The sequence below is a fragment of the Hyaena hyaena genome, unplaced genomic scaffold (genome assembly GCF_003009895.1).
Source record: "Hyaena hyaena isolate Hyena2069 unplaced genomic scaffold, ASM300989v1 scaffold_515, whole genome shotgun sequence".
NCBI classification, from domain to species: domain Eukaryota; kingdom Metazoa; phylum Chordata; class Mammalia; order Carnivora; family Hyaenidae; genus Hyaena; species Hyaena hyaena.
Window position 1 is genome coordinate 617,204 of NW_024081147.1, and position 26,645 is coordinate 643,848.

The window sequence follows — 26,645 nt, forward strand, 5'->3', positions numbered from 1 at the left end:
TCTTGAGGGATAGCTGGTAACTCCACTCTGCTCCCGGGCCCTAGAGTTTGTCTCTGAAGAGGAATGGCTGGAGTAAAACACACCCTTCCTGGCTTACTATAAAACTTAACAAAGTTCTTTCGGTCGTTAAACCAGACAAGGATATAGCGCCCTCGCTATTGTGTGTTAATCTGAAGGAAACTTACTGACATGAAAATGACATGAGATACTCATACTTGAAAGGATTTAAAAAACACTTCTGTAAAGGAGGAAGTGGAAAAAGGTTTTATTTAGCTGTTTTCCAAAGCATGCTGGCAGAGTTCAAATACTTGTAGCCTTACAGTGACAGTAAAGTGCAGTAAGGTGAGGACTGTACTGTTGTTTCCGACTAATGGGTCCAGACATAACTGAGTTTTAATGGAGCAAGAGGCATCTTTGAGTTTAATGGTGTGGCTGTAAGCGTGGAACAGGGTGGTTAACAACCAGACACACTTGATTTATGCTAGCTTCTGCCTTGCACTACCTGTATCACCTTGAACAATTTTCCAAACTCCTGGGCCCCTGTGCTATTATTTATCAAGCACCAGCTATGTATATGGGTCATCTTATTTAATCCTCATGCTCCCCTGTGATGTACCTGGTAATATCATCACCACATTTCCCATGGCAAAAGTTCAGAGATCGTGAGTAACTCATTCACATTTATACTCCTAACCAAGTAGGAGCTGGGGTTCAAACCAGATCTGTTAAGGTTCAAAAGCCCAGTGGCTGCCCCTTACCATCCTCTGACAGTTTTCCCCTATAAACTAAAACTAAAGTAAACAATTAGTGCCTATATCCCCCACCCTCCTGTTTAAAATTGAAGCTTCCCTATAAAAGAGCTCCCAAAGAACCCTTAATAGAATGGAATAGAACACAGTCAAACCATCTGGTTGAGTCCAGAAATAGTGGCTAATATAGGAGCTTTTAGGATAATTACATTAAGTCCAAGTTAGAGGGGGCCTTGAAAAATGTCGGTTTGTCTAACTTACCTTTGTACCACAAGCCTGTCCAGTTATCATCTAGAAAACTGAAGGACATCAGCTGATTGGTAGATGAGGATGACATATGCACCCCTATTTGTGGACCCAGATACCCTGCTTCATACATGCCAAAGCAGGTGCTTGAGCAGAAAGTCTCAGCATCTGCTTGTTTATACAGCTGCATATCAAGTACACATGTTCTAAATAATAATCACAATGAAACGTCTACATACGACTTTCTCGATGCAGTTTCAGAAAATGCGATTTTGAAATAACAGAGCATCCAGACTGAAGACATTTTCCACATACGACTCATACTGAGCTATAGTGGGAAGAAAAGTCCTACCTCATGTGTAAACAGCTATAGCAGAAGAGCTATAGGTAACGTCAACTTGCCTCTAGCCACATGCTGCAGGCATCCCTTTGAAACTAGAGCTTTCATCAAATTTTCTCTCTTATCTTTTTTGTTTCATGATGTCTTCAGAAAAACTTCCTATTTTTTATTGAGATTTTCTTCTCGGAATCAGTATTGTTTAAATATAATAGAATGGGTTCTAAATATTTAATGACATGTGCTGCATTTGCAAAATGTACACTTGTTAAAATATGTTCTGGAAAAAGAGAGTGGTAGAGAGCTTCAAGATTAAAACAGTTACATTTGCCTATAACAGGTGTTCATGTAGTTGAACAGCTAGCATTTGCTATTTTGACTAAGAATTCAGATCTCTTTAATTATTTTGATAGAGCCACAACTTCTGTAATTTCTATTTACCTCAATAAATAGACAGGAATATTACCTGAGACAGGAATATTACCATAATTAATATAAATGTTCTCAAATTTCTAAAAGATCTATATCAATTTTAGAAACAATGGTAAATATAATTAAGCAGGGTAAAATTGATGGTGTTTGTATGCCAAATTCTGTCAAACATGTTATTGAGATAAATTATGCCCTATGAAAAATGTTGAAAATGCAGGTATTTTCATTTATAGAAATATATTTAATTATACATCGATGAAAAATGATAAATACTAAGTATCTCCGAGTCAACTTATTTTATATTAATTTTGAAAATACAATTGACCCTTGAACAACACCGGTTTGAATTGTGTGGGTCCACTTATACACGGATTTTTTTTCCAGTACAGTAGTGTAAAGGTATTTTCTCTTCCTCATGATTTGCCAAATAACATTCTTTTCTTGAGTTTATTTTATTCTAAGAATATAGTACATAGAACATATGACATAAAATTATGCGTTACTTGTCTATATATAAGTTATCAATTGATAGTAGGCTAGCAGTAGTTAAGTTACATGAAGTTTTGACTGCATGGGGGAGGGGGCGAGGGGAGGTCAGTGCCTCAAACCCTGGTGTTGCTCTGTATGAAACTTTCATTTCACATCCATCTTCTACCCTTTCTCAACATTTGCTGCATCCAAACACCACACCCTCAAAAGAACACATATTTTTGGAAAAGGGAAAATAAAAAGAAATTGCTTCGGTCATAGGATAAAATAAAAATAAATGTAAAGGTTTTGTAACAGTTTTTAAGGAAAAGGTGGTTTCAGGGCTATATTAGTCCAGGCAAGATTCCAATGGATTAATATTTATAAACAAACTAACAATTAGTCATTCATTGGTGATAAGTTTCTAGAACATTATAGCCAAATAAAACTGACGGTTATCTCAATTTTCAGTCATTACTGGCTCGATGTAAAAGAATTCCATGAGTTAGCATGAGTTGAATGGACTTTACGTGTTCTATTAGAGGCCTACCTTCAGCAACTACTTTTTTTCAAGTTTATTTATTTTGAAAGAGAGAAAGAGAAAGGGAGAGTGGGAGGGGAAGAGAGAGAGAGAGGGAGAGAGAGAAAGAATTGCATGCAGGCTCTGTGCTGTCAGCGGAGAGCTGGAGGCGGGATTCAAACTCAGGAATCATGAGATCGTGGCCTGAGCTGAAACCAGGGGTTGGAGGCTTAACTGACTGAGCCACCCTGGTGCCCTGGCAACCACTTTTTATAAAAGGCCTGTCCTTCAGAAAGCAGTATGATCTGAGCCATTGATTGGCAATGCCTCCTAATTAAATTTGCTGTCCCCCACCTCCCAGGGTCTCAGGCCCATCTGGCCTGGCATGCTGATAAACACAGACGGTAAGTACAGACCTTTCCTCAGCAGGACAGACTTCCAATTGTACTTCCAGAAATACTGATGAGTTTGTTTCAGCACGCTTTCTCCTGGGCCCAGTCTGTCATTATGACCAATGGCACGTACTTGCGCTGGCTGTCACACAGTGCTGCGGGCCAAAGCAATGTGGACTAACTAGCCCATGCAGGAAGGCCTCTGCCTCCGATTAGCTTCAGGCTTTAACTGAGCCTTGCACCTGAGGCCGTTCTTTTCCTTCCTTCTCTCTCCTTCCCTGTTTTCATTCCCATCCCTGCTCCTTCCTTCTGATTGAGTGCCTGCTGTGTGACAGCAGGAAATGGGGCTAACAGATAAGCTCTTACCCAAGAAACACTTCTAGACTTGAGCCAACTGAACAAAGACAGCCTTTGGAAGCACTATGGGGTATGCTTAAATAATGAAATATGATGATGGGCTGCCCACTGTATTCCCAGAACAGCAAATGCATGGTGTCACCATAGGCCACTACATACGGAAAACCTGACAGATCAACTGAAAGTGCGAGGAACTTCAGAGATCATCCTGTGTAATGGTCTCAATTCACAAATGAGGACTCTAAGGCCCAGAGAAGCTCAGAATCACAAACTTAGTTAAAATACAAATTTAGGAAGTGGAAACCTAAGTTCGGTGTTCTTCTGGGGGTGGTGGGAGCAGAGTGGGTGAAGGGGTCAAAAGGTACACATTTCCAGCTGTAGAATAAATAAGCCTGGGGAAGTAATATCCAGCCCTAGTTAATAACACGGTAGCATGTATTTAAAAACTGCTGAGAATAGACCTTGAAAGACTTTACCGCAAGAAAAGAAATTCTCTAACAATGTGTTGTGAGAGATGGATTAACTAAATGTATTGTGCTGATCAGTTCACAGTGTAGACAGATGTTGAATCATGATGTTGTACACCCAAAACTGATATAATGTCATAGGACAGACCTCAATAAAAGACTCAATTCAGTGTTCTTCTAACCAAACATGTGGCTTATTACCTATCAATGATACATCTGCAACTTATCCATGATTAACACATTGTTTTAGTGGCTCTTGGGTGGCTCAGTTGGCTAAATGTCTCACTTTTGATTTTGGCTCAAGTCATGATCTCACGATTTGTGAGATCAAGCCCTGCCTTGGGCTCACACTGACAGAGTAGAGCCTGTTTGGGATTCTCTCTCTCTGTCTCTCCCCAGCTCACATGTGTGCTCTCTCTAAATAAATAAATAAATAAGTTTTAAGTATTTAAAAATACAACTTAAAATTTAGACTAAAATTTTGGAGAAAAACCTTGAGCACTTGGAATTTCTAAGCATTCCTATTAAATATGCCATGACTGCTGAGGTCTAAATCTTGTAAGTTTTATATTTATAAAAATGATATATTGGTAAATTTACCCCACAGAGAGCATATTCTGTATTTCAGAAAAAAAACAACAACCAAATACAAAAGTGGCACATGCTATGAAAACAACCTTTTTAAGACTATTACCTAGTAAATGATCATGTAAATTTGATATGAGTTATTGGTATTTAGTCTAATGTGGTATCAAGACCATATGTTACCGTAGGCAATCTCTTCAAATGCATAATTTATAACATAACCTCCATGACTACCTGGGAGACCTAGGTAGAATAATGAATTAATCCAGCAGAAATAGACCCTTGGAGGATGAAATGACATTTAGCTAAGGTCACAAGGGCAACTGGATTAGTAGTTTCAGGCTATTCCTCACAGAGAGCTTGCCAGATGGCACAGAAAAGCAACATATTCCCTCAACTAAAAATAAATCCCTTTGGAATGTTTAGTTTGAATATCCAGGCATGGAAAGGCCTACTATTGCTTTGAATTTATAGTGAATAATATTTAAAAAAAAAAAAGGACTAACCACTGGTAACAAAGAGAAGTTATCTGAATAAACACTGATGTTGGGAAGGGTACAAGGCATATCCAGGAGAAAAATGCATAAGAGGTGATGGAGAAGAAAGAGAAGAAGAAATAAAAAAGGAGAAACCTGGAAAAGACTAAGAGATAGAGATAAATAGCTAGAGAAGAAGAAAAGAAAGTTACAGGGAAGTGAAATCAAAAGGAAAAAAAAGAATTAAAAATGAGGAGACTTCCATTGTAAAACTCGTAAGTCATGGGACATAATGTACACCATGGTGACCATAGTTAATAATCCCAGGTTGCATATTTGAAAGTTCCAAAGAGAGTAGATCTTAAAAGGTCTCATCACGAGACATAAAAATGGGGAAAAAAAAATAAGAGGGGAAATTAAATTATGGGTGGAAAAAGAGAGAAAGGAATTGAGGATGTAAAGCAAGTGGGAAAGAAGTAATCAAACGATGGTGACCCATTACTGACATGTGCAGCTAGGACAGAGTGATGGTTTGTCCTGAGGACTACATAGAATAGTAAACATAAAACAAAGGACAGATCAAGAAAAGATGCATATGTGTGTGTATACAGACAGACAGACAGATAGATAGATAGATATGAACTCACCCCTTAGATACTGTGTTACCCAAGGTTTACCCTTCATCCTTCACTTCCTTCTCACTCTACAGTGATGCTGAGCAATCTCATCCAAACCCAGTCTTCAGTCTGGCCATAGGCTGATGACTTGACTTTGGAAACTGTTATTCTGAGTCCACACCAGCACATCCAACTGTCCAGTGGATGTTTCCACTAAACTTAATAGGAACAGTGAACTGAAAAAGTGACAAGCCGACCTCTCCAATCTTCACTCCTTGCATATGTCTACTTTCCATATCCCACACTGTCTGAGTGGGAATAGTTTCCCTCAAGTAACTAGGTTTTTACTATAATTGTTCCCTTCCCCTGGGCTTCTGCCTTCAAATGACTACTAAAACTTACCTCCTAACATTTCTAAAGCTGCCCCCTCTTCATCTAACTGGTCTTCCTGACTTGAGTTCTTTTCCCTCCTCACAGTGCTCAACCCTAACATCAGAGTGATCTTTTTAGGACAAAAATGATATCACCTTACCACCTGCTTAAAGGCCACCAGTGGATCCCAGCACCAAGTCCACCCTCCTTAGATGACAGACAAGATTTTCAAGACCTTGACTTGCTGACCTCTCCATCCTCACCTCCTACTATCCTTGACTTTACTTCCCGTCTATAATTGGTTTTAAACTACAGAGAAAAGGATTAAGATCCTAGTATTATCTCTGGATGGAAAAATTTACGCTACTGCTTGCCATCTATATTTTTATGTTGATAATTTTTATATAAACTGAACAATTGTATCATTAAGTTTTTTTCTATATACAAAAGGCACAGTATATTTTTTAAGTGTGGGAGGTGACAACTGCTTATTATAGCCACATTGTGTTTTCTACTCCCCCAGGCCGCCCCCCAGCTAGACAGAACCATCTGATGACATCCAATGTGCTTTAGTTCTTGTTTTCAGTCACCCCATGGCCTGTGCTCCTATCGGGCTGTTTTCTGAGAGTCTCTTTGTCATGGGGTGTTGCGCTGATTAAGCCCCTACGGTGGTGCCTACACACAACATGGGCTCAATAAATTCTGTCATCACCATTATCTTCATTATAACGTGAAGGAAATCTCTTCTTTCTCATGTCCTTGAGAACATCAACTGTGTTAGTATGTCAGTAATCGACACTAAAAAGTCCCTGATGAGTAAATGTCTTTCGAGATTCTGTAAAGCTTTATGCACCAAAGTGTGGGAAGACACATGGTCTTAGGTTAACTTGGCATCATATACTCTGCATATTCCTACAACACCACAGCCATTACTCTAAATTTTGTCTCATAACCTTCAACGCTATATGATGAAAAATACCAACGGAGTCACAGATGTGTCTTGGCCATGAAAACCACTTAAACAAATGAATATTTTCACACACACGAAGCAACCTGGCAGACAATGGGGTAGAACCATGTCTCTGGCAACAGCTGGGAGCTCACCTTTTCTTCATTACCAGCACAACTCCAAGGAATATAATAACGAACAGCAAGATGCCAGCAATGACTCCAGCAATTTTGACTGTATGGTCTGTTTCCTTCTCGGGTTCTGGAACCGGCTTCGGGGTGGCAGCTCCTGAAGATGAAAAGGAAATGAAAAAGGACAGACGGTGAGTAAGAGAATAAAGATGTTACATTTAAAAAAAGAAATTCTGCAGCATTTAACCGAGTAATAAGACTTATCAGAGCCAGCAGACAGGCAAGCTTTTAATTTTTTTCAACAGCTTTCATATGCACTGAAAGGAGGGTAATTGTTCATATTGTTCTTCAATATTTTACTAAACCATAAGTTGAATAGCACCCCCAGCTCTGACCCTTTTAGAAGAGATTCTTCTCAAACAGTGTTTTTTTTAAAATATTTTTATTATCTCGATTGGCTCCCTGCTCTTTCTGCCATTTTAAAACTTGCTAACAACACAATAGCTCTCCTAAGCCTTTATCCAAATTTGATTTGCTGGAACATTTTCCTCAATTATTTTTCATAAGTGAAGCAGTAATTCCATAACATATTAGCCCAAACACCTGGAAAAGTGAGATAAGCTCATTTACCATGCATTTTACCAGCAATTGTTTTTTAACACAATAGAGATTTTTCCCCTGCCTTTGGAATTCTAAATCTAGGTCACATCAGGTAGGCAAAAGACTCCTTCTAAGCAATTTATTCACAAAGTGGGAAGCAGCTGATGATCACACTACTGGCACACACATTTCATATCTGTTTAAATGAGATACTTAAATAAAGCCGTCCAGTGGCTACTGTCTTAGCTCGCCTGCTTTCCCATTTCCCAAATGGTTGTCCTGTTTACGGTATAATGTGATGGAATGTCAAATCCATGTCTGATGAAATATCAATTTCCTCTGCTAAACGAGTTCAGGATGAGAAAATATTAGGAACGTAATGTTCAAGTCACTAGGCAGAATCCATTTTTTTTCAAGGGCTTCTACTCTCTTAATCAGAATGTGTGACAGGGTTGAGCATCTTAGTCACCAGGCCACTGTCCTCACCACGTGGTCAGGACAGATCACTCCGAAAGCAAAATTTTATGGCCACATCTCTCACCTTAGAATTTTCTTTTTGTTTTCCTTGGTAAATAAATGTAATTAAAACTGAATATTGATACCAGCCCACTCAATCAGTGAAAAACCTTTCACTGAGTTTCCCGTTCATGCTTCACCTGATTCTTGGAAAAACAACCCTCACTGTGTCTGGTGCATTCCACGCTGGGCTAATTCTAAGAACTTTCCATCTGTTTCCATTCGAAACATGTAAACTATGTTTCTTTCAAAAGTTATTCATCTTAAGATTTTATGTGAGATTCTGCATCTTGAACCCAGCTGTGACCATCAGACTGATGAAGCTGGTCAAGACTGGGGAGAGACACAAGGCAGAAGATGAGTTTCCATCCACATACACCTTGCGATCAAAGTGACAATCGTAATGAGAGCAGAAGTGATGTAAAAATCACTCCTTATCAAACACAAACCCTTCTGAACTACCTGTTTCAGGTCATTTTTATTTCTGACAACTTCAGGAGGATGTCCTGCTCCTTCGTTTGAATGGGTATCCCTCCAAGGTTTACCCAGGTAAACCTTAAAACGAATACTGTTTACTACTTTTTAGTGTAATTATACCCTAAGTATACCATTCCAGTATGTCACTGGAACCTACATCTACATGGTGGATTTGCAGGGTATTGTTCAATTACATAAATTGCTAGGAAAGATTTAAAGATACAATATGTATGTTGTAAAAAGATGAAAAAATTTAAAAATCTGTGTAAAAATAAATAACACATAAAATTCACAAAAGTGAGAAAGGGTACCATGCTTTTCAATTTTGACTTTTTTGTTCAATGGAAAAAACTTAACTTCAAAACAATAAAAGTGAAATTTGTTTTATTCTACCAAATGTTGGCATATTGGGAGCCATTCCATTTACCTCAGTAGTTAATAGATTTCAAGTGCTCCAAATATATTTTCTAAATAACTGACTGGCTTAGGTTCTTTGTAACTAAATTGTGCCAGTAAATATAACACTCGGGAGAGAAATTTAGAAAAACTTTATTTAGCCTAAAATACTGAAGTATAAAAAACAACACGGGTACAACCCATACACCATAAACACTCAGTAAGGGAAGAGCCTGTCTTGTCAGTGGTCACGTTTGTTTCTGTTAACTTGACAAATGGTGGTGTTTACTTTAGCCAACATTTTGCCTGTGCTGCATGAGAACTGGTGAATACTCTACGCATCTTTGGGACAGGAAAAGAGACTCCCTTGCTGCCTTTCATTCCCTTTGGAAAGCAGACAAGCGCATTGCTATGCATCCAGTGTAAGCTCCGTATTATCATTCTTTAGCACTTACTTTTAACTCATTTCACATTGCAGGTCAAGAAAATGAAATGTTCTATCTCTTCAGGACACAGCTGCAATGTGATTACGGCGGCAATCATGCAAAAGGGGAGAGCAACTTGGGAAAGGAGAGGAGGGCTGGGCTGCCCCGAGCTGTCTGAGAGGGACCCTCCCTCTGCCCAAAATAGGGCATGGCCATCAGATCACTATGGCAGTGCCAGAGTGAAGGGGATGATTGGAATGTCTCCGTTGGGGACTGATCCGGGAAGCACAGGTAAATACAAGTTGGGATGACATAAGTCACCACGCTGATATTATTTCACGGAGGTGTGTGTCCTAAATTCCAGGTTCATTCTGGTGCCTGTCTTTGTCTGCCTGCCCTGCCTTTTGGTCTCTCCTGAAATGGATATCTTTCTGATCCACTTGCACAGGATGCTCTTTTCTCCACTTCTGGTTTTTTGGAACGATGTGGTTGTGAGCTGTCAGTCAGTCTGGGACAGAGGATAATTTGCGACAGAATGTGGTTGCAATGGATAGCTTCTTTTTTCTCCCCTCACCCAAATCTATGAATTTAACAGTATAATTTACAAACTGCTTGGCAAAAGAGTTGTTTTCATAATATTTTCCCCTCTGTCTTGTTATTTTCTTGCCAAGTTTCTAATGGTATGAACTTTCATTCATTTTTTTTTTTTCTGGTATCATTTCTAATTCTTTGTGGAAAAGCGTTTTTTTTTTTTTTTCCCCCCTCTTCCACTATGTGTTCTCTTTAGAGTTTACTGCATGTTTAGATCCTTTTGAAGGGAATAAATTCTAATGTATGCATTTAACGGGGCCATTATCTTGGCTTGAACGTATTCATTAAAATGATGAATAAGCTAAATATTTCAGAGGTTGAGGGTGACAGGGCTGCTAAAGTCATAGAGCAAAATCACAGATGCCCACTCTACTGACTCCTAGTGATGGCTCTGGGTTTTCTGGGGGGTTTTGTTTGTTTGTTTGTTTTTTGTTTAATGGCCAAGAAAATTATAAAGGGTGGTATTCCAGTAGACTTGCATTATTTAAGTCTTCAGATAAAACACCTAATGGGAAAAATCTTACATGAAAGGGAATTATTTTATCTCATGTGGTATTTGGTTGGTTTTCAACTTAGCAGAAAACAGTGCATCTTGGCCCTGTGTTCAATGTTAAATAATAGCAAGCGAGGCTGAGAACATGATGTACTCAGCCACTGGTTTGAGGTTTGGGTCCAATTTGGACTACTGAATTGGCTGCAGAAATTTTTCCAGAAGACCCAAGGATGCAAGCCCAGAAGGCCATGAGAGCCATCACTGATGTCTGGAGCTACAGACCGTGCTGCTCACAGCCCCCGGACTGCCTCACCTTGAGAAAACAGGAAGCCTTCCTCACAGAGAAGAGTGAAGTTTAGGAATAGCCCAGGGCCAGCTTAGCTCCTTCCCCACAACATCTGCATCCTGGGGACTAGTGCTAGACTGTCCTTGAATGCGGAGAAAATCAGCAATATTCTTCATTTGTTCAACAAGTATTTATTGAGTATCCCAAGGGTGCCATGCACTGTCTTAGGAATTCAGCAGTGCACAAATGGGCATAATAAAAACCTCTGTCCTCATGGAAGTTATACTCTTGTGGGGAAGGGCAGATCCAGATGAAAACAAATACTGGATGCAGGATGTTAATCGGGGCCAAGTCTGCAGAGAAACATGCACATCGGGGTGGGGACTGTGAGGGTTGGCAGGTGCTACTCAGCTCTGAAACAGGAGATCAGAGAAGGAAAGACCGAGAAAACAACATTTGAGCAGAGACTTGAGAGAGGGAAGGGGGTGAGCTCTACAGACAAGCAGGGAGGAGCATTTTAGGCAGTGGGAAGAAAAAGTTAAAAGGTACAAGATGAGACTATACCTGAGTATTGGGGTGACATGATCTGGTTTATTTTCACAGGATCATGCTGGTAGTGGGGTTTAGAATAGACCGCAGGGGTCAATGGTGGGCACAGGAAGATCAGTTATGAGGCTCTTGCGATGATCCGTGCAAGAGATTAGGATGGCCTGGAATAAGGCTGTAGCAGTGGGGGGTGTTAAGACATGGTCAGCTTTGAGGTATATCTTGACAGTAGAGCCTTCAGTATTTGCCCAGGAACGGGAAGTAGAGGGTGCTGGTAGAACATCTAAGAGTTTCCGACCTGAGTAAGATGGAGTTGCCTTTGACTGAAATGTAAGAGACTGAGAGGCACAGTTTGGAGAGGTAGGTGGGGAAATGAGGAGTTCGGTTTGGGGCTAGTTTTGAGGCATCAGCGATCTAAAGGAGACATCACGTAGGCAAGTTGGAAACAAAGGGGAGAGATCCAGGTAGATCAAGGGCATAAATGTAGGAGTTGTCAGCAGAAAAATGGTATTAAACCCATGAGACTGAATGAGGGCACTTAGGAGGGGTATTGGGGGGGCAGGTCACAAGGAGGAATGAGTAATGGAGACAAAAAGGAGCAGCCAATTGACAAGGGAAGGAAACCAGCAAGGAAGCGATCAGTGAGAATTTACATAGAGGAAGCATCAGTGTGGACCAGCTAGAGAAGAATGTAGTCAGGTTTTTGGTTTGTTTGTTTTTTAAGATGGGAGAATGTACAACGTTTTTGAATGCTAATGCTTATGACCCAACAGGGAAATTTTGATGAAGCAGGAGGGAAAAGAGGACCACTGGAATAGTGTCGTTCCTTGGAGGGGCAGGAAGGAATGGGCCTCACTGCCCAAGGGAGGGCCTGGCTTCAACCACAGGACAGGTGCTTCACCCAAAGAAACAGGGGAATGGCAAGCACAGGCACAGAGGTCTGAGGGTGCAGATGTGGGCGGTCCAGTGGCAGGACACCTGAACGGCCTCTTCTGACTGCTTCATTTTCCCAGTGGCAGAAGCGAGATGGTCAGGTGTGACTGTGGATGAGGGAGGAGGTGTGGGTAATGTGGGGAGAGAGGATAAGTTTTGAAATAGTTGCCGATAACAATGGGAAGGAGAACGGATGAGGCTGTAGATATATGGTATTGGCCGGTGACTAACCTTGAGTCCCAGAGGACACAGAAGGGTTCTGAGAACAGAGAGAGGAAGGAGATAGGGCTGCACTGCGTGGTATGGGGGTGAAGGTCTAGGGGAAGAAGGGAGAGCTAGATACCTGGGCTTGCTGAGAAAGAGATATATGAGATGAATCCTGATGGTCTCAAGGCAGATGGTGATGGTGAGATGTGAGGGTTGGGGTAGATGCTGTGGGCTTATCCAGGAGCACAGAGCTCTAGGACTCCCTCCTCACTCCTCATAACTAGGATGAAGAAGAGGAAGAGGAAGAGAAAAATGCAGAAGATGACACTACTCAGAATTATATCCCAAAACTGGGGAGGGGTGTGATAAACGGGCAGAAATTAATGGTGGAAGCACTCCTGGAATGGACACTTGCTGGAGCAATCCTACTCCTATGATATAGCTAATCTTGGTTTTCACAATCTACAAATTAACGACTCCTTACTGAGAACCTTTTAGGCTCAAAGTACTGTAACTAGGATCTGCAGGGGAATTCAAGAGGAGAAGGAAGACTGGTATCTTATCCTTCAGTGCACAATACCAGAAGCCATGTGAAGTGTCATGAGTGAGCTACCGAGCCCAGTGACAGGAGATTGGACAGGGAGGCTTGGAAAGGCTCCTTGCCAGAGGTTGTAATATGAATGGGCTCAAAGGATGGGTTGGATTCCAATGGAAAGAGGCCTCGTAAACCAAGACAGAGAGGTAGAGGGCACAAAGATCTCTCTGATCAACTACTCATGTAGCTGGGCTGAAGCCTGGGTGGAAGCTGGGCATTAATGGAGGACAGCCTTGAGAAATGGAAGCTTCATGGTTTGCTTACTGGCTTTGCTTACTGTCTAGAACAGCCTGTATGAATTTAAGCAATGAAAAGCTGCAGAGGATAACGGACCTGTACCTTGAGAAGAGGAAGTGAGCAGTTCTACACAGGATCATGGAAGAAAGGAAAGGCCAGGCTTTTAGGGACCATTGCAAAGGCTACTGCCTTACATGCCTGATCTAAAAAGGCAAATGGAACCGATAGGGCACAAGGGACTCACAGAGGGCACCCCGCTGGCTGCACACAGTTGCGCTCAGGTCTCAGATGCCAGTCACTGGGTGGATGCTGATGCCATTTATGGAAATATGCGATCTGCTTCCGGACAGGGAAAACGTGTGTTTGGGTTCAAGGTTTAAATGGAATCTAAACAGCCAAATGCTCCATTCCCACCACATGTAAATGGTTTCAGTGGCAAACCAAACACCAAATTACCACTCTTGGTATTTGGAGGGAAAGGAGAGAAAAGAATGGGGCCAGCAACCATAGGAACCTTTGGCAAGAGAAACCGAGGAGGTGGAGCCGCCTTGCAAGATAAGACATGAGGAAAAACAAAAGTAGGAAACAAAATGGCAGCTGTGGAAACCTGAGAGCTGTCTCCTCAAGTGCGCTTCAGAGCACAAAGATACTCTAAAATGTCAACTGAGGAAGCCACCGCCACTCTGTGCTGGAGCTTTTATGACTTCATGGACTTCGGAAGCTATTTTAATTCATTTTCATAGGTTTTTGCTTTCCCCCTTTTGCAGAGGTAGATTTCTTTTCTTTTTCTTAAAAATGGAAACATCTGGCTTCAAACATGACTGTGAGGCAGTCCATTCATGTCTTGTTGCTCAGAGAATTAGAATTCCTTACAGTCTGTGTTTCATTTTTCTCAGCTGTACCTTAATGTTATACATAATCACGAAGCATCTCCAAGATTTTTCATTTAAATTACATATCGTTGTTTTTCTTCCTGGGAATACGGAGTCAATCACTACTCTGGAATAATCTCCCTTCACACTTTATGTATTATTTGTAACCTGATTATGCTTTTGAATTTATAACTCTTCCTTTGTCCCTAATTTCCACCGTAGGGCATGCGGAACATGCATGGCTTACGAGTAATAATCAGAAATATAATTTCTCATATAAAACTGAGCTACTGGATTGTTTGATATATACTGTCTCTAAAAAATTAATCTACTTTTTTATTTTTGTTCTAATTTCATGACAGTTATTGCTTTCATTTATTGATGTGGCCAACACCCTGTGGGTAGGACGATCTATCAAAGCCTTATCACTTACTATCTGGGCACTAAAAGTTTCAGGAGAATTATTAGTGCTGTTCCTATTCTGAGGAAATAGCTTTATTTTTTCCATCTGCATTTCTCAAATCATGGTCAAGTAATAAAATGAGGAAACAACTTGTCAATTACAAGGTATCAACTGTGTTCACTTTTCAGACAAAATGAATAATCCATAAAGGGAACATGAGTGGGTGTTTTTGAGGCTGCGCCTGTGAAGAGCGAGTTTTGTTTGAAATCGACCTTTAAAGGCATCTAAATAAAAAACTGCTGTCCCTCAAATCTTCCTCCAGACGTTATGTCTAGGGTCATCATCTAGCTTATGTTTTTAGCTCTTAAAAATCACGTGGAAAAAGAATCACCGCAGCTTCCTGCACAAAGTAGGAGCTGTTTACCAACCCCCTTGTAGCTTTTGCTGCTAGCCTAAAACTGGTCATGCACTATTGTGTCAAAAAGTATACTTAATAAATCCTACATGGTTGCTAGAAGAATCAGTATTTCTGAAATTCAAAAAATGTACAGAGTCTAGCACCCTGCACACAGAAATGTGAGGGGTTTTGCACACAGCCAGTGAGCTACCTATACCGGAGGTGACGTTCAGAAATGTAATGAGGATCGTTTGGATCTTCGGAGACAGTCAGGTCACATAAACCCCCTATACTCATTCAGCAAACATACTACATTTCCTTAAACAATGAAGGTTTTTAATAAATGAAGCATCTATTAATTGTGCCGTTCTGTTCAATATTCTGTACAGCAGAAGCTCTCTGTGTGTAGAGAGTTTAAGAACATTTGGAAGAGTTTCTGAAACACGCAGATGGCTAGATTCTCCTGGGGCAACAGGGGTAGGGCCTAGGAATCTATTATGTATCACCCTAGGTGATTCCCTATACAACATGAAGACAAATTCCACTTGAGAACCTCATCGGTCCTAAATATTTGTGAGGCAGGTATTCACAGATAATGGCAAAATGGGAAAAATATTTAAGTGGGTTGTTATTTTAAAAACACCTCCTAATATATTAATGTCTCACTTTGTCAGTTAGCAACTTTCTTTCAGTGCACTATTTTATTTAAAAAATTTTTTAATGTTTATTTATTCTTGAGAGGGGGAAGGGGGCAAAGAGAGGGAGACAGAATCTTAAGGAGGCTCCAGGCTCCAAGCTGTCAGCACAGAGCCCAACACAGGGCTCGAACTCACAAACCATGAGATCATAACCTGAGCCGAAGTCGGACGCTTAACTGAGCCATCAGACGCCCCTGGTGCACTATTTTAAATGACTTTTTGGCACAATTAAAAGGCAAACTTATGGTGGAAGCTGGGTGGCTCAGTTGGTTAAGCGTCTGACTCTTGATTTTGGTTCAGATCATGATCTCATGATTTGTGAGATCGGGGCTCACGTCGGGCTCTGTGCTGACAGCACAGACCGTACCTGGGATTCTGTCTCCCTCTCTCTCTGCTCCTCCCCTGCTTGCTCTCTCTCTCTTTCTCTATCTCAAAATAAATAAGCATAAAAAAAAGACAAAAACTCATGAAATCAAACACTAGCGCTAGGAGCAGCAATAGTAAGTAGAGATTGGAAGATATTCCTAATTGTAAAGGAATTTAAGATATGCCAACTGATTGCCCAGGTGCTACTCCTGCATTTGATAGGAAGGAAAAAGGCTGACCTTTTTGAAGTCCTACTTTATATAAGATATGCCAGGTATGATATATAACTTTATTAATATTTTATTATGAGGTATCATCAATACTATTTTAAACATGAAGAAACTAAGGCAACAGGGGCGATCAGGATAAGCAGCTTGTCCTCAGACAGTGAGAGGTGAGGGACACTCTGGGTCCAGGTAGGTCTGTGAAGCCCACGTCTGCTTCACTGCATTGCAAGTTTCCCCAGTAACATGGGAAATTTGGGTGACTCCTGCTACCACTCTGAATGACCAGACTCAAGTTTAAAATCATCTTGATCAGCTGTAAAGAGAAGAACCTCAGAAAAGGATGAAAACAAATGACCAAAGTGCAGAACAGTGCAATAAGGAAATTAAAATCCTGCAAGAAGACGAAGATAAATATATGAGGACATGGGGCTTCCTGGGCCTAAATGCAGAAAAGAAAGGTGTGGAAATGCAGTCCATATGATTCTGAAAATGTACCAGAGGAGTGACAAGCACATGACCCTTCCAGAGCACAATGCGCTGGTCAAGGTAGAGACGCAGAAAAGGAACAGAAGAAAAAAGACACAAACAGCCAACAGGATAGCAAAGAAGGACTATGCAAAAAGAGACAAGGAATTAAGATCATTCCTCTAACCAAGGAGAAGACCAGCAGGTGCCCAGATGCAGTCTTTTGCTGGAGCTTTTCAAGAGTAAGGAGTATTTCTTATCCACCTTTGACTTCTAGCAATGAACACCATGCTTTTAACATGGTGGTCACTTAGTAAGTCTTTACTGAATGAATGTCTTAAAATCTACAGCAGGTATTTATAAAGAGAATAATGGCCACATGTGACCTACGTCTGTACGCAGAATATTTTTGAACGTGTAGGTTTAAACAAGAATGGGAGCTCTTGTTCTTATGGAGAAGAGCAGCATCTTTTCCTCTCTATATTCTTAGTGTCTAGAATGTAGCATGTATTCAATAGAATAGAGCATGTATTCAATAAAAGTCAGAGCAAGTTAAATGACTTTTGTTTGTACAAAAGGCATTTTGAGCCCCAGCACATAAAAATGAAATATATTACAAAGGAGGTTTATTCATTTCTATCCTTGGGTTGAAGAATAGTTACCTGACATTAGACAGGTCAGTTCTCACCTCCCAACCCAATCTCTAAAAAGTAAAAAAAAAAAAAAGAAAGAAAAGAAAGAAAAAAAAGTTATACTTTTTTTTTTATCTCTTCTCCATTCCTGTTGCCATGAATCTGGCTTATTTCCCTCCTGGACTTTTGTACGTGACTCTCAGGTAGACATCCCATCCAGTCTCTTTTACACATTGCAGCTATATTGGTCTTCCCAAAGAACTGCTCTAATCAGGTCACTCTTTCATTTAAAAACACAACAAAAACCCCCAAGAGTTTCCTAATGTTTCTTTCAAAAGGCAATCAGAGCCTTCTGTGAGCTGGCTCCAACCCCCTTTCCTAACTATATACCCTTTTTCTTTTCACTTTCCTTTATCTGTGTTCCAACCCAATGGGCATGTTCCGTTTTCTCGGTACATCCGACACTTCCCCTTCTCAGGGCTCCTGCTGCTGCTGCTCCTTCTCCACGGAGACATTCCCCTATTCACTTTTTATAGGTTCAAGTTGTGCCCATTTTTTCAAAGGCCACCTAGCCCAAATATTGTTCTTGACTGCTTTGTAGGAAGTACTCTCCATCCTGCTGTACTGCTATAGAATCTTGCTTTACCCTTCTTGCATCGAATTTATTTTTACCCTCAGTTCAGTCATTTTGGCAAAGTCCTTCTATCATATACTAACATCAGTGCCTTGAGACAAAGCTGCTTTGACTTTTTGACCCTCATCTGACCTGGCCTAATATCTTCTTACGTATCCCCAGCACATGTGAGAATACATGTGCTGAATGGAAGATCTGTTCTGATTAATCTCATTCTGAAACTGTGCTCTTTTCATAATCTACCTATTCTTTTTCTGTTTATGTTCTTAGGTAGCACAATGGATATAAAAGGAAAGCGACAAGAGAAAAAAGTGGAAGTAAACTTAAGTGAAGACAACAGGCCTAATTTCATGGTCTTTCCTCTACTGATCTCCAGGATGTAGCGGGGCGATTAGGAAAAAAAGGGGCATCTGTACCTGTCTTCAGATGACCTTACATGGGCATCCAGACAACATCCAGAGAAAGAAGGAACATGTCTGAACACCGGTCCAGCGAGCATACCAAGAGACAGCCAGGACACAGAAGACACGTTTTTCTCAGTATGTTGAAGACACAGAAAAGTCCTTACCAGTGAGTTTACTGACCAAACTTCCATCAATGATAAAATGAGATTAATAGAAAGAAAGAGCATGGAAATAAATACCAGTGGCAAAATGTTACATTTTCAGCGCCGAAGCAGCGAAATCTATATCCATCAATGACGAGAAAGTTAACTGGGTACATATCAGAGAGACAGGAAATGAGTATCTGTCACGAATAAAGTGTTATGAACTCAATATCTGTAATGATTAAGTAGCTATAGGCCATTTTTCACCATCATATATGGAATTTGTTTTAGAAGTCTTCCAACTAGCCACAATTTCTGCTGGAGAACAATGACAATGGTCTTGGCCTCTTTAGAAAGCAAAAAAAGAGAAACTTATACTAAGATCATGCTAACATGATTTAAACTGTTAAGAGTAATTTGATTTAATAAAAATGGTTATGTCATTTCTATGACCCTGCTCTGGGAGTATTTTTTAACTTCCTTGTTCAAAAAATAAGAAAGAAACAAGGTAGAAATCTGAGAATTCTCTTCATTAATTCCCTAAACTGTCGAAAAGACACATGTAACCCACTCTGATGAGGTCTCTACACATGTGTGCATGCACACACTTGTGCACATTTGTACATAGCTATACACCAGTATCTAAAGAAATTATTCAAAGACATAAAAGGAGACTCTACCAGATTGGTAATATTAAAAGTAATTCTGTTTCTTATTATATTTACTGTGAAATCATATATAATTTTGGGTAGAAAGGTAAAATTAAACCTCGCAAAGACAGGCAAAATCCCAAGCAATAACTGCTATGCCAGTATATGTTCTGATCAAGAGCACCAACTGAGTAAGCCGTTATAATTAATAATAAACCATAATTAATAATTGCATCATTAGCAATACCAATAAGTAAATTAGACTGAACATCAATTACATTGCTGAAGTGATGTATTGCTTGAATATTTACTAGGAGTAAATGGGAAAACCAATCAGAGATATTGATAGATGTGCTCAACAGGCGCCATTTATTAACTCCGAGACAGGTGCCAGGCTTACTTACAATGACTGTTTCTCAGGGATAGTTGTTTACTCCCCTAAAGGAAAACAACATGTGGAAGAAACCTTGCTTTGCTTCTCATTCCCTTATGAACCACACTGTATTTTTTCAACTTCATATTCAACGTCTAAAAACGTTACTCAATGAGGTAATCTAGAAGCCTTCTTAATGGAGTTCTATTCAAGTGTATCCTCTCGTGCTCTGTTGAGAACCGATGTAACTGAAGGGCAAATCAAAGAGAGGTGTCCACATTTAAACCAAGGACAGTGAGGGGAAAAAAAGGAACCCCAAATGGCCATGATAACAGGCATTTTATTCCATGGCACAGGGCTACAGGGAAGAGCAGAATAGGTTATACACTGCTTTGGGCTATTACTGCTTCAAATAAAGTAGTTGTCTTTGAAAATGCAGTAACTTTTTCATCATTATCATCATCACCATCATTGCCAGTAGCAAGATAATAGCCTAGGTCATGCTGATACAGTTTATGTCCCAAAGTAGGCAAATGGAAAATATCATCTGTGGGGGACTCATTATAGGTCTTGACATATGACAGAATAATAATGTTCCTCTCACGCTCTGGTGCTCCCAGATACCACAGCATGCACAGGGGGCTCATGTAAATAACACCCTCTGTAGCATCAAGAAATCCATTAGTTTTCCCTGAAGTTCACTTTTGTACCTCTCAGAAGGGCTGCTGCCCTCAAATTTGGGAGTGGCGGTGGATCTCATTAGCTTGAAGACCAGAGAGCCAAAAAGCAATCTTCTATTGGAATAACAACAAAGTGATTGAAGAAGTTGCTAGAAATGGCCAATTCCTCCTCTTTACCCGGAGCCAGCTTTCTGTAGGTCCTTTATATGTCATGGTATTCATTCTCCCAAGGCCTACCAAGAGGCTAAGAAAAGTAATCTCTCTGTTATGCAAATTGGGAAGCCAAGGTTTAGAGTTTAAGAGATTTGCCCAGGAAGCCTGGACTCTGAATTCACTACCTTCAGTCTAAAGTTAAATATGACAGACAACCACGCAGAAAACAAAGTATATGATCTAAATCACACGCACTGGGATCCAGAGTTCCTGCGTGAACCACCCTACTAAAATCTGGTACGGAGATTCATTAGGCCCAGGTTCCTGTCTGGCATGTTTGAAAACTGCCCTAGGAAACCATGCGAGTTTGAAAAGGATCTTGGAATCTAAATCCGAGGGCCCTCAACTCACTGTTCCCCATGAGCTGGTCAAAGGGGGTCTTTGGTCTTACACATTTCTGTCACTTGTACTCACGGGGCAGAGGGGAGAGGACAAAGACCACTGGAAATCGGAGGTGTATCCTAAGTGGCTCTATCCCTGGCATGAAATTTCTTTGAAGTCTGTTGTTCAATTTTTTCAAACAAAAAATTCAAATGTTGCATTTTACTCCATGGCATATTGATTTTTAATAAAAATACTGTTTCTTTTAAAAAAATTTAAATGTTTTATTTATTTTTTGAGAGAGAGAGAGTGCAGGGAAGGGTCAGAGAGAGAGGGAGGCACAGAATCTGAAGCAGGCTCCAGGCTCTGAGTTGTCAGCACAGAGCCGATGTGGGACTTGAACCCACGAACCGTGAGATCATGACCTGAGCTGAAGTCAGACGCTTAACTGACTGAGCCACCCAGGTGCCCCTAAAAACACTGTTTTGAATGATTTATCGTCAAGTAAAGTGAGAGTACCGTGGCCCTATATGTTCATGAAGTCGTAGATTCTCATTTGACAAGCATATGAGACAGGAAAGCCACAAGACAAACCCTTAGAGTTCCGTAAAGGAGAGTGAGCTCTCTTCCCCCTGTCCTTAGGACAGCCTTCCTGGAGAGAGAAAGGCCACATGATCAAGAATACATGGTGGTTACACTAAAGGAGGCTGACAAGGCATAAAAACCAAATGACATAACTGACCCAGCTAGACTAGTTCCTGTAGCGGAGGAGGGAAATGTCACAAAGGGCATGTTAGGTTAACTGACAAATAGGAACGAGAACAGTAAAGGACTGAATTAATGTGAATTCATCAAGTTGATCCCTGTACTATGATTACATAATAGAATATCCCTATCTGTAGGAAATATGCACTGAGATATTTAGGGGTGAAGGGTCACGACACATGTAAGTTGTCTTCGCATCCTTCAGAAAAAAACATTACTGATGTGTGCACATGCGTGTGTGCATGCATGCAGAGAGCAAACGACAGAGCAAACAGGGTAAAATGTTTCTAAGAGGTGAATCTGATAAAGGTTGTACCAGTATTCTGTGGTATTTTTATTTTTGCAACTTAAAGTTTGGCATTATTGCCAAATAAAAAGTATATGTGTTCCATGTTTTTAAAAAAAGGTAAAGGAAAAGAAAAAAGAATATGTGGTAGCTAAGCTAGAAATGCCATGGTTTGAGTACAAATCAGGTTATTACCCAGGATCCTTTCATTTTGGTAATGAAGATGACAATTCTAAAACTGTCTAAAATAGCGTGTGTGTTGGGATGAGGTGGGGGGGGTGGATTTTAACATGCTGGAATTTTAAGAAGCCTCCCCTTCAGGAGTGCCTGGGTAGCTCAGTTGTTTAAGCTTCCAACTTCATCTCAGGTCATGATCTTGGCTCAGGTCATGATCTTGGCTCAGGTCATGATCTCGGGGTTTGTGGGTTAGAGCCCTGCATTGGGGTCTGTGCTGACAGCTCAGAACCTGGAGCCTGTGTTTCCCTCCGTCTCTGCCCTTCCCCTGCTCATACTCTGTTTCTCTGTCTCAAAACTAAATAAACAAACAAAAAAAAGAGGCCTCCCTCTCAGCCACTAGAGTCCCCGATGACCCTGTCTGGCATTGACTGAAACTGTTAAGAGAGCAGATGAAATGAGGCACTCTTGTTGAAGGGACTGTGCTTTCTTCTCTTTTCACGTGCCCATCTTCACTGTCCCCTGATTCTCTTACAAGGTCAGTAAAGCGCATAAAATAAGAATTCTTTCTCTAAAAGGGGAGGCTTGTTTATTCTAGATCTATCCTTGATATTTTCTTGTCCTGTTGATTCTTCTACATCCTGCTGTGTCACGAGCAGGAAGGAATTTCTGACTCTTTTCCATCTCGATTACGTACATTGGATCATACCCATAAATACTTAAAAAAAAAAGCCTCTCACAAATACTAATAAGTATTTTACAGGACTCTAAAAATACTTATTTACAAAAGAGCCTAGTCTACAGCCAACCAAAACAGCAGAGCATGGCCCTTTGCCTACAAATTTTGAATGAAACTGATGGGCTTTCTTAGACATAATTAGAATTATGTCAGAATTAATATTGGTGCCTTATATTCTAAATTGTAGTGACTTTTTTTTTAATTTTTAAAAATGTTTTTAAAATCTATTTTTGAAAGAGAGAGAGAGAATGTGAGCAGGGGAGGGGCAGAGAGAGAGGGAGACACAGAATCTGAAGCAGGTTCCAGGCTCTGAGCTGTCAGCACAGAGCCTGACGTGGGGCTCAAACCCATGAACCATGAGATTATGACCTGAGCCGAAGTCAGATTCTTAACCAATTGAGCCACCCAGGTGTTTCTGTAGTGACGTTTTTTTCTAAAGGGAGGGATGAAACTCAGAATGTCAGGAAGGAAGGTATCTATCAACAAGTAGATACTGCTTAACAGCTACCATGTATCAGTTCCAGGCTGGACACTAGGGCAAAGGGAATGACCAAGAGAAAGATAGTGTAACTCAATTTTGATAAATATTTTTAAAAAATTTTTTTATGTTTTATTTATTTCTGAGAGAGAAAGAGAGAGAGCGCATGTGAGCAGGGGAGGGTCAGAGAGAGAGGGAGATACAGAATCTGAAACAGGCTCCAGGCTCTGAGCTGTCAGTACAGAGCCCAACGTGGGACTCGAACCCACGAACCGTGAGGTCATGACCTGAGCTGAAGTTGGACTATTAACCGAATAAGTCACCCAGGCGCCCCTGATAAATATTTTTAAAATATCCAGGCCTTGTCCACATTTACTAATATCAAGGAAGAATTAACTTAATTTTACTGTAAAACTTAAATCACATCTTCCCTTACTTAAAAAGGTAAGAATAATTGAACTGATAAATATAAACCCTTTCATGCAAGAATCTTATTTTTCCCCCAGTATGTTGAATCTTCTACTGAAAACCTGGTTTATTTTGAGCTCGAAACTTCACTTGTAGCATCCATGTTGGCCATGTACAATGTATGAGATTAATAGTGAAATTAAAAGGTAGATTTCCTAAAATATAACATTTTTCAATTTGTGCGTTTCAGGCCAGAAAGCTCAATGCCTTAAGCAAAGATGCTGGAGCAAAGAAGGCTCGATGCCTTAAGACAGTTAAATACATTGTTTTATTTTCCTTTATCAACCTGCTGATAGAAGGAAAAACGTAAAAGGATATTTGAAGAAATGAAGTTGTTCTTTTATATTGAAAATCATTACAGAGAAATTCTCAAGTTTATGTAGCAACAATGGAAAGCAATCCTGTTGTGGTGCAATATACATCTTTTAAAATGTATTATTTCTGAAACTAAATGCTTGACATTTGACTCAGTATTCCCTTCCCCAAAATGACAAGGAAAAAGGAACAGAATCTCCCATGGCAGTCCTGTATCCCTTCACCATTTTCTTGTAACTATACTGTTTTATAGATGAAACTGCCACAGCAAAATGACAAATATAACACATAAAAGAACAAAAAGGGGTAATAAATCACCAGTGACACTACAGCCCATTAAAATGCATTCAGCTGGTGTTGCAGAGAGAATAAAAATTTCCCCTCACTTTACATTCTTTGTAGCTGAGAGGGAAATTTTTAGAATCCTCAAGCAACCCTTCTAAGAGATGTCGGAGTTCTGACCAAACTCTCCTCTCACTAACTTTCTGTGCTGGCTTCCATGACCAAAATATATAGCACTGATACATCCTTCACTGTTTAAGAAAAATTGCCTACCTCGGGGCATCCTGTGAATTGCTAATCACCCACATTGATATGATAATGTGCCTGAAAAATCAGGATACCTAATTAATAGGAAAATGGTAGTTCTAATTCAGCCACTGTTTCCAATAAATGGATTAACAGCTTAAATGTAGAGGTTGGCTCTTTGTATTTACAAGGAAGCCTAATGGAGGCATTATCTTCCCTTTATTTTTACTCAAAATTCTCTCAAGGGATTTATTCAAAGCTCCGGACACTGACAAGGACTCCTATCATACAGATACTATGTTTTCGAGCACCAGTGAATATAGGCTAACTTATTTCCCTACACATTTATTATTGTTACGAACGGTTCAAGAAATCAGTGGATTTTGTTGACGTGGCATATTTGGTCAACTGTTGATGTTGGTATAAAGTTTCTTGAGAGCCAAGAGTGCACATTACACTTCTCTGAATTCTCTGCAACTCATAACACAGAGCTAATCACACTTCAAGCTTCCTGAGAGGAAGAGGAGGTCTTCATGGAAGGGATGGAAACTTCTCTCCCAAAGTATGGGCGGTGAACATGTTTGGAGCAGTGCAGAGCCTATGTCCCTCGAGCAAAATATTTCACTGCTGGCAAAGTTGTAACAGTTCCATCAGGATGGACCTGCATGTCTGAACACGGAATGTCTATGTGACCCTTGGTCTATGACCATGGATGTTTATGTGACCCTTGGTCTGTGATCACGGACATCTATGGGACCCTTCGTCTACGACCACAGGATGTCTATGTGACACTTGGTCTCTGGCCATGGGACGTCTATGTGACACAGTCTAGCCCACACCTCCCCGAGTCCCACTCCTGACGGCACTCATAGTTGGGAGCTCCTCTGTGACACAGACACTATTTTTCTTAAAACAACGGTGTGTGGAAATTAGTTCATGCCTTTAAGGGAATTTCATCTTTTACAAATGAATTCATTCCATCTGCCATTTATAGCTGGTCTCTGAGGGTCTTCCAGGTGCCAAGCACTGAGTGGCAGGTTGTAGATGGTATCAAGATAAATGAAATACAGCCCCTGTAGCAGTAGATAAAAATATTTCTACAAATATTTCCTAGTAGACAAAATTAACAGTCTCTAAGACGATGCTTTATAAGTCTAATGACTGAACTCTTACAAGGGCAAAATATAACTGTCTGCAGCTAACAGTGGTGAGATTTTATCTGAGTGACCATATATTCAAACAAGATGGCTGAGTTTTAGTACCCTTTATGCTCTTTGTCAGTTTTAATTCATATGCATACCCTGGGAAATAGCTCTCCAAAGGAATGAAGTGGATAACTCAGGCAAGAGGCTGAATGAAACCACTTGTCTCTGAGGTACTTAATGTGTTCCTCTGATATATTTTTGAACCTATCCCTTAAACTCCCCATCATGTGCTCTTCCATCCTCAAGTCCCCAGGGCTGTTACTTAGGCTGCACCAATCTGCTGGCATTTAGCTCTTCTGTTCACGCACCCGCAACTTCTACTCACTCTCTATACTTTTTTTCTCTAGGCTGGTAGATGATCTTCCATTTCTTAGAGTGTTACTCCCGACTTTTGGTCTATTTCAACTGCCCTCCAATACTTGTAGTGTGCCTAGTCAGAGGAGGGTGGCCTCGGAGTGTCTGTCCAATTGACCGCTCACCACACATTCTTCTCACTCTCTGCTCTCCAGCCTTGATGGCCCTTTTTTGCAGTGTTTCATTTTTGGTCATGCTACTTCCCACCACAGGACCTTTGCACCTGCTATTCCTGCCCTTGACTAAGCTCAAGTTCAGTAAACAATCACACCATCTTCAAGCTGTATCCAGTCCTGTACGCAACTCAGTATGGGTAAAGTCTGATTTTAGTTATGTCTTCATTTCATAAATAGAGAACCCTGGGTGCACAGAAGGGCAAATGATGCCTATGTGCACTTAGGGCTGCCTCAGCTTATTGCTCCTAAAGAGCACCAAAGATGTACTGGCTGGGTCCA

At 40.5% G+C, this 26,645-nt stretch overlaps 1 protein-coding gene across 5 annotated transcripts in view; it reads right to left on the reverse strand.

The window, feature by feature from the left end:
- The window catches only part of PTPRM (protein tyrosine phosphatase receptor type M), a 782,304-nt gene that overhangs the window by 220,293 nt on the left and 535,366 nt on the right, over positions 1 to 26,645 (reverse strand). For all 5 annotated transcript variants that reach the window (XM_039255239.1, XM_039255236.1, XM_039255237.1 and 2 more), the window contains one exon: positions 7,123 to 7,255. In XM_039255239.1, the coding sequence (XP_039111170.1) occupies positions 7,123 to 7,255 (133 nt within the window). The remainder of the gene's footprint in view (positions 1 to 7,122; positions 7,256 to 26,645) is intronic.